This window comes from Prunus mume, linkage group LG5 (genome assembly GCF_029339155.1).
Source record: "Prunus mume cultivar Tortuosa linkage group LG5, ASM2933915v1, whole genome shotgun sequence".
NCBI lineage: Eukaryota > Viridiplantae > Streptophyta > Magnoliopsida > Rosales > Rosaceae > Prunus > Prunus mume.
This window is the reverse complement of record NC_142702.1, coordinates 3,797,163-3,809,923: the sequence shown is the minus strand read 5'-3', so window position 1 is coordinate 3,809,923 and position 12,761 is coordinate 3,797,163. Positions and strand designations below refer to the sequence as shown.

At 37.6% G+C, this 12,761-nt stretch overlaps 1 protein-coding gene across 1 annotated transcript; it reads left to right on the top strand.

Annotated features, from left to right (window-relative positions):
• The first annotated feature begins 1,280 nt into the window (after nt 1-1,280).
• On the top strand, nt 1,281-6,799 carry LOC103330734 (putative disease resistance RPP13-like protein 1). Its single transcript, XM_008233341.3, has 3 exons — nt 1,281-5,430; nt 5,529-5,588; nt 5,847-6,799. Exons 1-3 carry the CDS (start codon nt 1,319-1,321, stop codon nt 5,890-5,892), a joined length of 4,218 nt encoding a protein of 1,405 aa, XP_008231563.2. The 5' UTR covers nt 1,281-1,318; the 3' UTR covers nt 5,893-6,799.
• The last annotated feature ends 5,962 nt before the right edge of the window (nt 6,800-12,761 follow it).

Here is a 12,761-nt window from a genome sequence, read left to right as displayed (position 1 = left end):
CTTATTATTAAGAAGAAGAAAAAAAATTATACTTTAGGTTTTAATTTTTCTTAATTACTTAAAATAACATGTATTTTATCGAAAACTATATAAAAAAAATACAAAATTAACTCAAATGTCTATGCCACTACTACACTTAGTCAAAACCTACATTTGAAAGTGTTTATCTAACTTCAATATCAAAGAGGGTGTGTAATTGTTTGTGTACAATTTCATTATTCAAGAGTATTTGAGCATTCAACAATGGCATCATGTTACAGTGGCATCCTGAACGAACTAATTTAAGGTCTTCCGCAATTTCATGGTCGTTGTCGTCCAAAGAAAGGGTTCATATACTCAGCAATAAATTTTATTGGTGAATTCATAAGGAGTTGGACAAAAGCAAGTGTGAAAGAGTTGAAAAAAGACCATTTCATTATCAAACAAAGTGAGAAAGAAGCAGCTGCAGCTGCAGCTGGGCCATTAGACTAACACTAGGCTTGATTGAAATCTCAGTTATCAGTTTTCTTTCTTTATTTTTTATTGTAGGCAACTTCCCATGGCTCTCTACCGTGTTGAAAAAAGACCATCTATGCTCATAAAATATTGCTCCTAAATCTCCAAATTGATCATGAATATCAAACCTTTTGACTGTGAATCATGTCGGCAGGATAAAAAGTCTTGGGGAATTTGCATTGCGTTTTCCTTATCCTTCAGATGACGAACTTTATTTTCTTCTTGTGTTTTATAGCGCAGACTTTGTTTCAGAGTCGTTTCGCCAACAAATAAAAAAAAAAAGAGATCTTTTCATCGTAACATCTCATACTGAAAAGTCTCAAACCCATAAGTTTCATCCATCTTCAAATATATTATGTCTTGGTCTCCTTGGTTCTAAAAGTGTGTTACTGTGTATTGCCTTTGAATTTTCCTCCTTCTTCATTGCGACACCTTCTGTATTTGGAAAATCGTGAAGAAATCTGCTGCTGATACTTAAACTGCAGGTACTTCTGATTTATTCTGTTTGGTGCCTTTTTTTTTTTTTTGGTTTCTTTTAGTTTCTTGTATTTTATTTGCTCAGAATTCCTGTTTTCTTCATCTATTTGGTAAGATACGACAATAGAGATTTTCATGGAATTTTTATTCTTTTTTTCCCTGTCATCGACGGTGGCAAAGTTGTTTTATTTGGGTGTATGCTTTTAGTTACATTGTTCTGAATTTTTTTATTTTTATTATACAAGCGATATAAATCAGACTTGGACATCTCCTTACGTTTTCTTTGATTGCTTGTTTCTGTTCAGAACTCTTTCAGTGCTTCTTCTCCCTGCTAATTCAAGAAACTATGGGAGAGGCTTATCTTGTGGCATTCCTTCAAGTGCTGGTTGACAAGTTGGCGCATCGGGAGGTGTTCAAGTACTTTGGACTCATAAAGGGCGTCGACCAAAAGCTGCAGAAATGGACTGCCACCTTGTCTGCAATTGGAGCGGTTCTGAATGAGGCGGAGGAGAGGCAACTAATCACTGAGAGCAAGCCGCTGAAGCTTTGGCTGGATGATCTCAGGGACTTAGCTTATGATGTGGAAGACGTATTGGACAAATATGATACTAAAATGCTCAAACGGGAGATAGAGCTGGGACATTATGCCGGCACCGCAAGAAAGGTCTGGAAATCAGTTCCTAATGGTGTTTTCAACTACAAAATGAACTCAGAAATACAGAAGATTACTGAGTGTTTACAAGAGATATCTCACCGAAAGGACCAGCTTAGTTTGAATATCATTACTGGGACGACGTCGTCAACTAAGGCACGTCAAAATTTACCTCCCAGTTCCAGTCAACCAGATGGACCTGTGATTGGAAGGGAGGAAGACAAAAGGCGGGTCGTGGAATTTCTGTCGAAACAAGAGCGCCGTGCCGTCAATTTCGATGCAGTTGCCATTGTTGGTATGGCTGGAGTCGGAAAGACAACACTTGCTGCACAAGTATTCAATGAAATTGATGCAACCCAGCAATTTAAACCAACTGCTTGGGTATGCGTGTCTGATGACTTCAACCTAGAAAGGGTAACAAAGCAAATTCTCGAATCAGTCACATCCCGGCACTATCCTACAGAAGACTTCAATCAGGTTCAACAGTATCTGCATAAGGAATTAGCTGGGAAAAAGTTTTTAATTGTTTTGGATGATGTTTGGGGCACATGTAGCTATGGTCTATGGATGAAACTGCAGGCCCCCTTTCGTGATGGAGCAGCAGGAAGCAAGATAATTGTGACAACGCGTGATGCAGAAGTTTCTAAAATGATGGGAGCTGGCACTCTAGTTCATAATTTGGAGCCTATGTCAAATGACGTTTGTTTTGAAGTATTTGAGCAGCATGCATTCAGGAATGTTCACAGAGATATACCACCAAATTTCGAGTCACTGAAGGGGAAAATTGTTGCAAGATGCAGTGGATTGCCTTTGGCTGCTAGGACTCTTGGCGGTCTTTTACTTCGTAAAGAGATGAATGAATGGGAGGAAATATTGAACAACAAATTATGGAGTCTATCAAATGAGCGTGACATACTTCCGGTATTAAGATTAAGCTATCACTATCTTCCTTCACATTTGAAAAGATGCTTTGCCTATTGTTCGATACTTCCAAATGGCTGTCAATTTAGTGAGCATGGATTGATTCTTTTGTGGATGGCAGAGGGTTTCATTCAACCACAACCAGAACATAATAAGCAAATGGAAGATTTAGGAAGTGACTATTTTCAGGAGTTCTTATCGAGGTCATTATTTCAGAAATCAAGCAAAAACAATTCAAAATATGCAATGCATGACCTCGTTGTTGGTTTGGCACAGTGGGCAGCAGGAGATATTTGTGTTAGATTGGAGGATAAGCAGAATAGCGATCATGTACAACTTGGCTGTTTTACGAAGGCCCGCCATGCGTCCTACATTTCTGGTAAGTATGGTGTGGTTAAAAGATTTGAGGCATTTTCTGAAGTGAAACATTTGCGAACCTTCCTACCACTTTCAGTTGATCATTTGAATTATCTAAGTCGTAAGGTTACTTCTGATTTATTGCAAAAATTGCAATACTTGAGGGTCCTTTCTTTCAATAAATATAAAATAACTGAGCTGCCAAATTCAATTGGTAAATTGAAGTATCTGCGGTATCTTGATCTCTCTCATGCACAGATAAGATGTTTGCCTGAATCAACGACCACTCTTTACAACTTACAGACATTGTTATTGGAAGGTTGTCATTATTTGAAGGCACTACCTAGAAACATGGGTAACCTAGTGAATCTGCGTCATCTCAATAACTCAGATGTAGGTTCACTGAAAGCAATGCCTCCGCAACTAGGTCGGTTGACGAATCTACAATCTTTGCCTAATTTTGTTGTGGGGAAAGGTAGTGATCAATCAGGTATAAGAGATATAGGGTCCCTATTCCATCTCCGAGGGACATTACGGCTCTCAAGATTAGAGAATGTGATCGATGCTGAGGATGCACGGAGGGCCGACTTAAAATCCAAGGAGAGAGTTGATGAATTGGTGCTAGAATGGTCGAGTGCCACACAAGAAACACAATTAGGCGTGCTTGACAGATTAGAACCTCATAGAATGCTTAAAAAACTCATCATCAGGGGTTATTCTGGATTAGAATTTTCAACATGGATTGGAGATCGTTTATTCGCCACTATGGTGTATGTACACTTAGACAAATGTAAAAATTGTCAAATCTTGCCACCCCTTGGGCAACTGCCTTTGCTCAAAGAACTTTATATTACAGGAATGGCTGCAGTGGAAATTGTTGGCCCTGAGTTTTATGGGGAAGGTAGCTTGCCTTTTCCAGTACTAGAGACTCTTGAGTTTGAGGATATGCAACACTGGAAGAAATGGGTTCCTTTTGTTGGGGATACGGGAATTGGTGTTTTCCCTTGCTTGAAGTTTCTTTCAATCGGAAATTGTCCTCAATTGGAGGGTAAGTTGCCCGAGAACCTTGATTCATTAGAAACACTTACAATTATTAAATGCGAGGAATTGGTTATTTCAATTTCCAACTATAAACAAATTGGTCGATTATGCATAGATGGTTGCAAAGCGGTGGTGAAGACGAGTGGGGTTAAGTTTAAGATATTAAAGTTCTTGGAACTTTCAAATATTTCAGAGGTGAGGTTCCAAACAAGGGAATTCACCGAAGGATTAAGGAAGGTTGCAAAATTGACGATTGGCGGATGTGAGGAGCTGACATCTTCACTGAAGAACAAGTGTGCAAGTCTTTCGAAGGTACCAGAAGGGTTGCATCACCTTACAGCTCTTCAAGACCTTCAAATAGTTGGATGCTCAAGTCTGGTTTCTTTTCCAGATATTGGTTTTCCTCCTTCCCTTGAAGTCATAAAGATTGAGGAGTGTGATTCGTTGCTGTATTTAGCGAAATACCAGATTCCCCCGAATCTAAGAAGAATACAGATACTGCGGTGTAAAAGTTTGAAGTCATTAGTAGAGGAGGAGGTGGGTTCTTCGTCTTCTTCTTCTTCTTCTCATATTTCTCTTCGAGACTTGGATATACGGGAATGTGAATCTCTAACGTCGTTATCATTGAGAGCCCAGTTGTTTCCCAGGGCGCTTAAACGCCTTCACATATCCCATTGTGGAGAGCTGCAGTTAATAACGTCTGATGGGTTAGCCCACGACAACACTAATTATTGTCTTGAATATATTAACATCGGTTTTTGCCCAAATCTGAAATCGTTAACGGAGGGCCTATGCCACCTCACCAATCTTAAAACTCTTCAGATTTATGATTGTGGGAGTCTGGTTTCCATCCCGAGCCTGAGTGGTGAGGGTTTGTCTTCGCCAACAACAACAGCCGCCTCCAGCCTGAGACACATCCACATCAAAAGTTGCAACAAATTGGAGATGTTACAGGACATGCGCAATCTCAATTGTCTTCAGGAATTGAATATTGATTACGGTGAAGGTTTAAATTTCACTTCCTTTCCCCCCAACCTAACATCACTTACAATTAGTGGATTCAAGAATTGTAAGCCGCTGTGGGAGTTGTTGCACAGGCTCACCTCTCTTACAAAGTTGTGGGTCGATGGTGAAGACCCATATGTGGTGTCGTTTCCACCCGAAGGTGATACGGATATGGATATGGAGTTGCTGCTCCCCGAATCTCTCACTCATCTCTCAATTGTGGGCTTCCCAAATCTGAAGAAACTGAGCAGCAAGGGCTTTCAATTCCTCACCTCTCTTCAATCTCTTCGACTCGTGAATTGTCCAAAACTGGCATCTATTCCAGTGGGCCCGACTCTTCCACTTTCGCAATTTTGTATCTCTGGGTGTCCAAAGATATTATGGGTCACATTATATTCCCGGGAAAGATATTTTGTCTTTGGACTACACTGGAAAAAAATAAACCGCATTCCTTACCTGGAGATATATCCAACTCTCCCCAGGTACTTCAAATTTCAAACACTATCAACCTTTCATGGGTACAGTGAAATAAGAATGCCTTATTATTTTTCAAATATTCATTTAGTTGTATGTTTCCCAGGTGGGTCTTTTTCATCCAAAATTGCTTCAAGCTGGACGACAACAATTTATCGAGCAAATGGTAAATCCATCTTTATTTCTCTTTATGATATATTTTAAATTCAGGAAATGGGAAGACTCCTTAATAGGCACTTGCAAACATAAGATCAAAATTTGAATGGAGTACATTTGAAATATATATAGTAAAGGAAAGTACTTCATTTCTCACTTGGTTTGCCTTGTAATATTTTGTCCTCTCTACTGAGAAAAACTTTTAGCCATTTTTTTCTTTCTTTTGTTTGCTTGACTTCAGTGTCTTTCCAAATTTTCTGTGATGTAGGACGAGATCTGGGTCAATTATGGTGGGAAGAAGGACGATTTTTTGATGTGTGAATCACTGAATCACAATAGGAATTATAAACAATTACTTTTATTATAATTGATTTGTAATTATAGGAATACTAGTTTGACAGGAATTGTATTTATTTCCTTTTTACTTATTTTAATTACTTCCTAAATAGGCTTGTATTTGTATCACTATAAATATCTTCTTATGAGAAGAATAGAAACATACTGAATTATTCATAAGTTCCTAAATTCTATTTGAGTGATGTATCGTTGAGACTTTTGGTGGGTAAAGGTCGTGATCAATCGGGTATAAGAGAGATAAGGTCCCTATTCCATCTTCGAGGGACATTGCGGCTCTCAGGATTACAGAATGTGATCGATGCAGAGGATGCACGGAAGGCCGACTTAAAATCCAAGGGGAGAGTAGATGAATTGGTGCTAGAATGGTCGAGTGCCACACAAGAAACACAATTAGGCGTGCTTGACAGATTAGAACATCACAGAATGCTTGAAAAACTCATCATCAGGGGTTATGCTGGATTATAATTTTCAACATGGATTGGAGATCGTTTATTCTCCACTATGGTGCATGTACGCTTAGACGAATGTAAAAATTGTCAAATCTTGCCACCACTTGGGCAACTGCCTTTGCTCAAAGAACTTTATATTACAGGAATTGCTGCATTGAAAAGTGTCGGTCCTGAGTTTTATGGGGAGGGTAGCTTGCCTTTTCCAGTACTAGAGACTCTTGAGTTTGAGGATATGCAACACTGGAAGAAATGGGTTCCTTTTGTAGGGGATCAGGGAATTGGTGTTTTCCCTTGCTTGAAGTTTCTTTCAATCAGAAATTGTCCTCAATTGGAGGGTAAGGTGCCAAAGAACCTTGATTCATTAGAAACACTTGATATTTTTGAATTATACTTTGAAATTTGCACATCACACCAACATGGTTTGTGGGGAGTGAGATGAAATACATACTTTTTGTCCCAGTGTGTTTTAATTACTGTTACTTCAACAACAAAAAAAAAAAAAAAAAAAAAACAAATAAAGTTAGTATGTGTTATCAAGTAATAATTGCCTCACCCGAAGCTTTGCCTAGTAATCGGGCCAGTCCTGCCTAATTAGCAGCGATTCTCTAGACAAACGGTAGAGTTTTGGCATGGGGCAGGGGTGGTTAGTTGGTTTTGTAGCTCTTTTCAGCTTGAGTTAATAAGTCCTTAGGGGTGTTCGACACCTAATGCCCTAAAGCCTTTGTGGTTTGGGAGTCATTGACCTAAAGCTCGCTACACGGATTGGATCGAAAGCTTAAGGGAACCAACATTGCACAATCACTACTGTTACTGAAAAAAAGAAAAAGAAAAAAAGAAAAGAATGATTATATAAGTATGTGAAGTATGAATAAAAGGGATGAGAGGTAAGGGTTTTAGTCGAGTCTCCTTTAACTATGATGGTTCACTTTACACTGAAGGAAGCTTGTGAATTCTTTTCTAAGTGGTTCTAAATAGCTTAGACTCTGTGGTGGGATTAGTTGGATCTATTGAACAAATATTCTAGTTTTTAAAATTTTCTATGGATTGCAACTTGAAGGTGAAAGTTTTGACTTGGTTAAGTGTTAGTCAGGTAGGGCTGGTTGCGGTTCGATAACCGCGAATTTTTGCCCAAACCGCAAATCGACCGACTATTTACAGATTGTGATTTTGAAACCGCAAACCGACCGCTTTTTGCAGTTTACCACATTGCGGTAAATCGCAAAAAGCTCGATTACCGTGAATTAGCGGTTTAAAACCGCAAGTTCTTTTTGTGTTATAAAAATTCAATCTTCCACATTTTAGGCCTAATTTTGATGATTCTTTTGAAGCCTTTTGATTTCAAGCATACTTTAACCCAAAAATATAAATTCACAACCTAAATAAATAAATTCACAACCTCAACTTCTCAAGCATTCACAACCTAAAGAAAATTAAAGTTACAATTCCAAGCATTCCAATTAAAGTTAAACTTATCAAGCATTCACAACCTCAACTTCTCAAGCATTCTAATTCCAAATCCTTTAAAGTTACAAACCAAAAGGAAAATGCAATGCAAAATGAATTAAAGTTACAACCCAAAGGAAAAATCCAATTCAAAGTTAATTAAAGTTACAAACTAAAAGGAAAATGAAATGCACCAATGTTACAAATTAAAGTTACAAACTCAAGTGTTGATGGTGGTGAGTGGATTTGAAGGATATTGTTGTGTTGTTTGAGCACCAATGCTATATACAAAATGCAATTTTTATTTATTTATAAATATAGTCGCGGTTTGCGGTAACCGCAAGTTTTGAAAATCAAATACCGCAACTGCAAATGCGGTTCGGTTCTTCACACTGCAAATGCAGTTCGGTTTCCCACGATTGCGGTTCCATTGCGGTAAATTGTCGATTGATTTTTGCGGGTTTTTGGTCTAAAATGCCACCCTTATAGTCAGGTGTCCAATTTGTTAAGTTTTTATTTTTGTTTGAGTCTTGTTTTGCTTGGGGACAAGCAAAAAGCTAAGTTTTGGGGTATTTTGATGGGTATATTTTATATTATCTATTTAACCCCATTCTTAGTATATTTTGGTTAATATTTTGGAAGAATTTTGATACTTTGAATTATATTTTCAATATAGGGCTTTTGACTTCCTCTAGATCAAAACGTAATCAAATGGACAAATTTTGGAGTAATTCCAGTTGGAGGACGTTTGTGAGCCACTGAGCTTGATAGGATCGAAATTTCATATTTTTCTACTGAGCGGTTATTTTCTGGCAATAAAATAAAGGAGCAGTGCGCGGTGTTGGAATGGTGACGTGTTAGGCTTTTATTGCGTTTTTGGAGCCCAAGATGGCCTTGGATGGGTTCGTGGCCTTTTGGAGAAGTGTTCAAAATATTTTTATCTTTAAAACAAGCTATCTTGGGCTTGATTTGAAGGAGATTTGAGACCAAAACGTGGCTGGGCAGGTTGTGGGTAGATTCTCCTAATCCAATTTGGATTTTATATCCTCGTATTACTTTATTTTAACTTAGTTTCCTGGTGGGGATTAGGGAAGCTCGGTTTTAGGAAGTATTTAAGTTCTTTCTCACAGCGATTTTGGGAACTTTTTTTTAATGCAATTTTGGAGCGAGACAGAGACGTTGGCAAGGGTTTTTGAAGAGCTTCTACTTCAAGGTGTTTTTATTCTTATTCATGGGAATGATATTTTCTTTAATTTTAATTATGAGTATGTGTAACTAATTCAAATTGCTAGGGTGAGGCCATAAGCCTTAGCATGAATATGTATTTTTAATAATTTGCTTATGAATGGATGCATGTTTGCTTTGAATTATTAATCACTGCGTTTAAAACTATCTATCTATTTTAATAATTGAGAATCAACAACCCAACTTAACAAAGTCGGTTGACTCCAAAATATCTTGATATCAAAAGCATGCTTTAGTATAAAATAATCAAGGTATTGTAATATAATAAACTAACCGACATAATTGTATACAAAGTCGGTATCTCTCCTATATATACATATACGCTTGTCACCTTGAAGCTTTGTAACTTTCCTGCTCCATTCAAATAAAATTTCCTTGTTTTTCTTTCAAAAAAATTTCCATTCCACATCAATCTATTGTCCTAAATACTAAAACAACCCATTCTCTAAACTCCTCCTCATCTAAACTAACAACTTTCAATGGCAATAAAGCAACACTAGAGCCTCAGAATTCATTTATAAGACTGGTTGGAGAAGCTTGTCCCTTTGTGTGATAAGATATTTTCATCCAATTCGCAGCTTTAAATTGTCATAATATCGCGATAGTGGAAAACTCAGTGCATAGTGGGATTCGAACCTCTCCCAACTCCGAATTTTTGCAACCACTTAACCACCACGCTGCACATGACTTTGTGATTATAAACTATGGAATCTAGTATATATAATATCGCGACTTGAACTTTCAAAAATTAAACAATTTAAACTCAGCGCACACCAGTGGGGTTCGAACCCCTCCCAACTCCGAATTTTTGCAACCACTTAACCACCACGCCAGTCATCACTTTGTGATAATAAGCTATGGAATATGTATTTATAATACATGCGAGTTGTTTCTCAAAATAGAAATTAACATAATTACTTATTGTTTTATATTGTTGTTCTATTTAATCCATTTAATGTTATTGATTATTTTATTATTCATTATAAGTACTTACATTACTAAATTCCCCTTCAAATTGTTGCTTAATTACTTAAATCTCTATAATTATTTTCTTTGTTTACTACTTAATTATTTATTTGAAAAATTTATTTATGTTCTTTGTTAATTTTCAATCTTCACTATTATTTTTTAAGTATGGTAAAGTGCCTAATTTTCATGAAAAGTCAAGTTGGTTTAATTATTTTTCAATTTTTGATAAATAATAAATATAAGAATGTGTACCGTGTCCAATGAATAATGTGAAATAAGGTTACACATGTATCTTACCATGCAATTTATAAAGTGTAAAATATTGTACTAAAAAATGATAAATAAATTACTATGGGGTGTTTAATTCTCTTCATTAATTACTCCATATTTTCTAAGTCACAGAGTTTGTCAGCTCGCAATATAATCAACTTAAATCACTCAAACCCACTATGCAATGCATTTCCTTCCAATTTTTTGTGTCAAAATAATAGATGATTGACTAAATAAACTTCTTCTAAAGTTTCATTAAAAATTTCCATGTATTTATCACAATTTCCGTGGTTTTTATCCAATTTTTATCGATATCGATATTTTCCCGATATTTCCATCGATATTTCCGTGTTTTTGAACCACCGATATTTCCAAAACTATCGATATTTAAGACCTTGGTCCCTAATTAGGTTGAACTTTTGTTGCCAAGAGGATTCTATGTCCAGTTGAGTTGACAGGTTTTATACAATATAATCTTACAGCTAGATACATTATAAGTACCTTCTAGCGCTGCCCCATCTTCTTGTGTAGGGATATATATGGGGTGATTACAAATCTAGGTATTTAGATGGCATTCTAAGAGTTGGATTGGTCGTTTAGACTATTACAGTCCATATGTGTCAAGATTTAAACAAAAAGGAAATGCGAAAAAAAAAAAAGGATTTCAAATGATTTCTCATCCTTGCAATGGTTGTGGGTTAATTTGGCAAAGATCATGATGGAAGGATATACAATGCGATTAGTTCCCATCACATGTCAAATAGACGATGCCTCTTGGGTGCTACTCGTAGGGGTCTTTTTGTTCCAGCAGCCTGACAAATGGGCTTATTTGCCGTAAGAAGAAAACGAACATAATTTCCCTAAGTGCCTGAGTTCAAGAACCAAGCTCTCAAAAAGAGTTTTTGAAAAGTTTAGTGAAACTTTAGAAAAACACTTCTTAGGTTCCTTTTACCAATAGCCAAATAAACATAATAAATCGATTAGTGACTTAGCTTGAGGAGCTTGTGGCACGGGAGCTAAGCTTTCACAAGTTTAGCAAATTGAGAGAGAGAGAGAGAGAGAGAGAGAGAGAGAAGCATAAATTTCTTACAGAGAACGAAGGTTTGGAGTGGGGTAGAAGAAAATTAGAACGATTTCTATCATAAGGGAAGAAGAAAACAAACGAAGAAGAAGATTGGGTGGCTTGAGTAAATTCCCAGTTTGCTTGACAAAGCTTGGTCAGGCTCTAGATGGTTATTTTCGCTGGGTAGAGGAAGCTCCCTTTTATAGGCACAAAGAACCATAATTTTATCTAACCTCCTTCTCCCTTTTTTGTTGCTTCTTCCTACTCAATCCTATTTGGTGAAATTTTCATATTCAAGGCGCATGGGTAAAGTGGCATTTGGGGTTCCAAGGGTTTTGTGGCTGGACCTCCCTATGAGGGTGAGGTGCCACCTGCTTTCCTCCTTGATTTTCAAAATGGAGCCTTCAGTGGAAAAAGATGAAAAGGGTAGAGTCTTTTGTCCGATGGATATTCTTCCTATATTCATGGATTTCCTTCAGTCCCTGCCATGGAACTCTGACAGAGGTAGAACACAGCGCCAGATTTTTACAAGTTGCTGGGCTGGGCTTGTATGTACAGTGTTGGCGTTATTAGCTTTATATTTCCAGCGTGTAATGAGTTTTCGTCAAGTTGCTGGAAATAGCTTTATTTAATTTGGGCATTTTATTGATGTGGGCTTGTCTAAGTGTTATGGCAGGCTACTAGATGTCCTCCTAAGGCATTGATTGGACCATTTTCCCTTTCTCTCATGTTAACCCATGTGTTTAGGCCCGAGGAACAGGCTTGCGTTTTAATGCTCCCAAGTGGCCTAAAGCTTTCGCTCCCCGAACCTTCAATGGGTCCTATAATTGCTTGTTCCTGTACATACCACAACCTTCTCAGCAACCCCCAGAAATTTTTGTGGCTTGGGTCCACTTTAAGCTTGTAGCATGGTGTAGGTATTAAAATGGCGCCTTTTTTTTTCACGTGGCTTTGCGTGTTGATTTAGCCTGCTCATGCTTGAATTTTATTGTACTATAATAGGTCATGATCGGGTCAAATAGCGTTGGATTAGGTGAGTGTGAATTTACAAAGCCGGTGTACTTTGGTCTTTTTGTGCATGCTCGCTTGGAGTGACTCATGACTCCCAGCTTATGTAACCACATTCTTCGATTTCTCTTATGTCTCGATCGGGCCCTTTTTGCGATTAATTATTCGCGTTAGGCTAAGAATAAGCATGGGCCTAGCCTTTGGATTTTTTGGGCCTCAACATTAGCCCCCTTGATTATTGGGGCCATGACCAGATATTAAAATGGGCCAAATAATCAACCCAGCCCAAAGGAAAAAATCAAATCCATGTTGGTGACGTGACCTTCTCGTTTCCCGCGTGTGTGCTGCCATGATTATCTTTCAGCAGTCTTTTACGTTC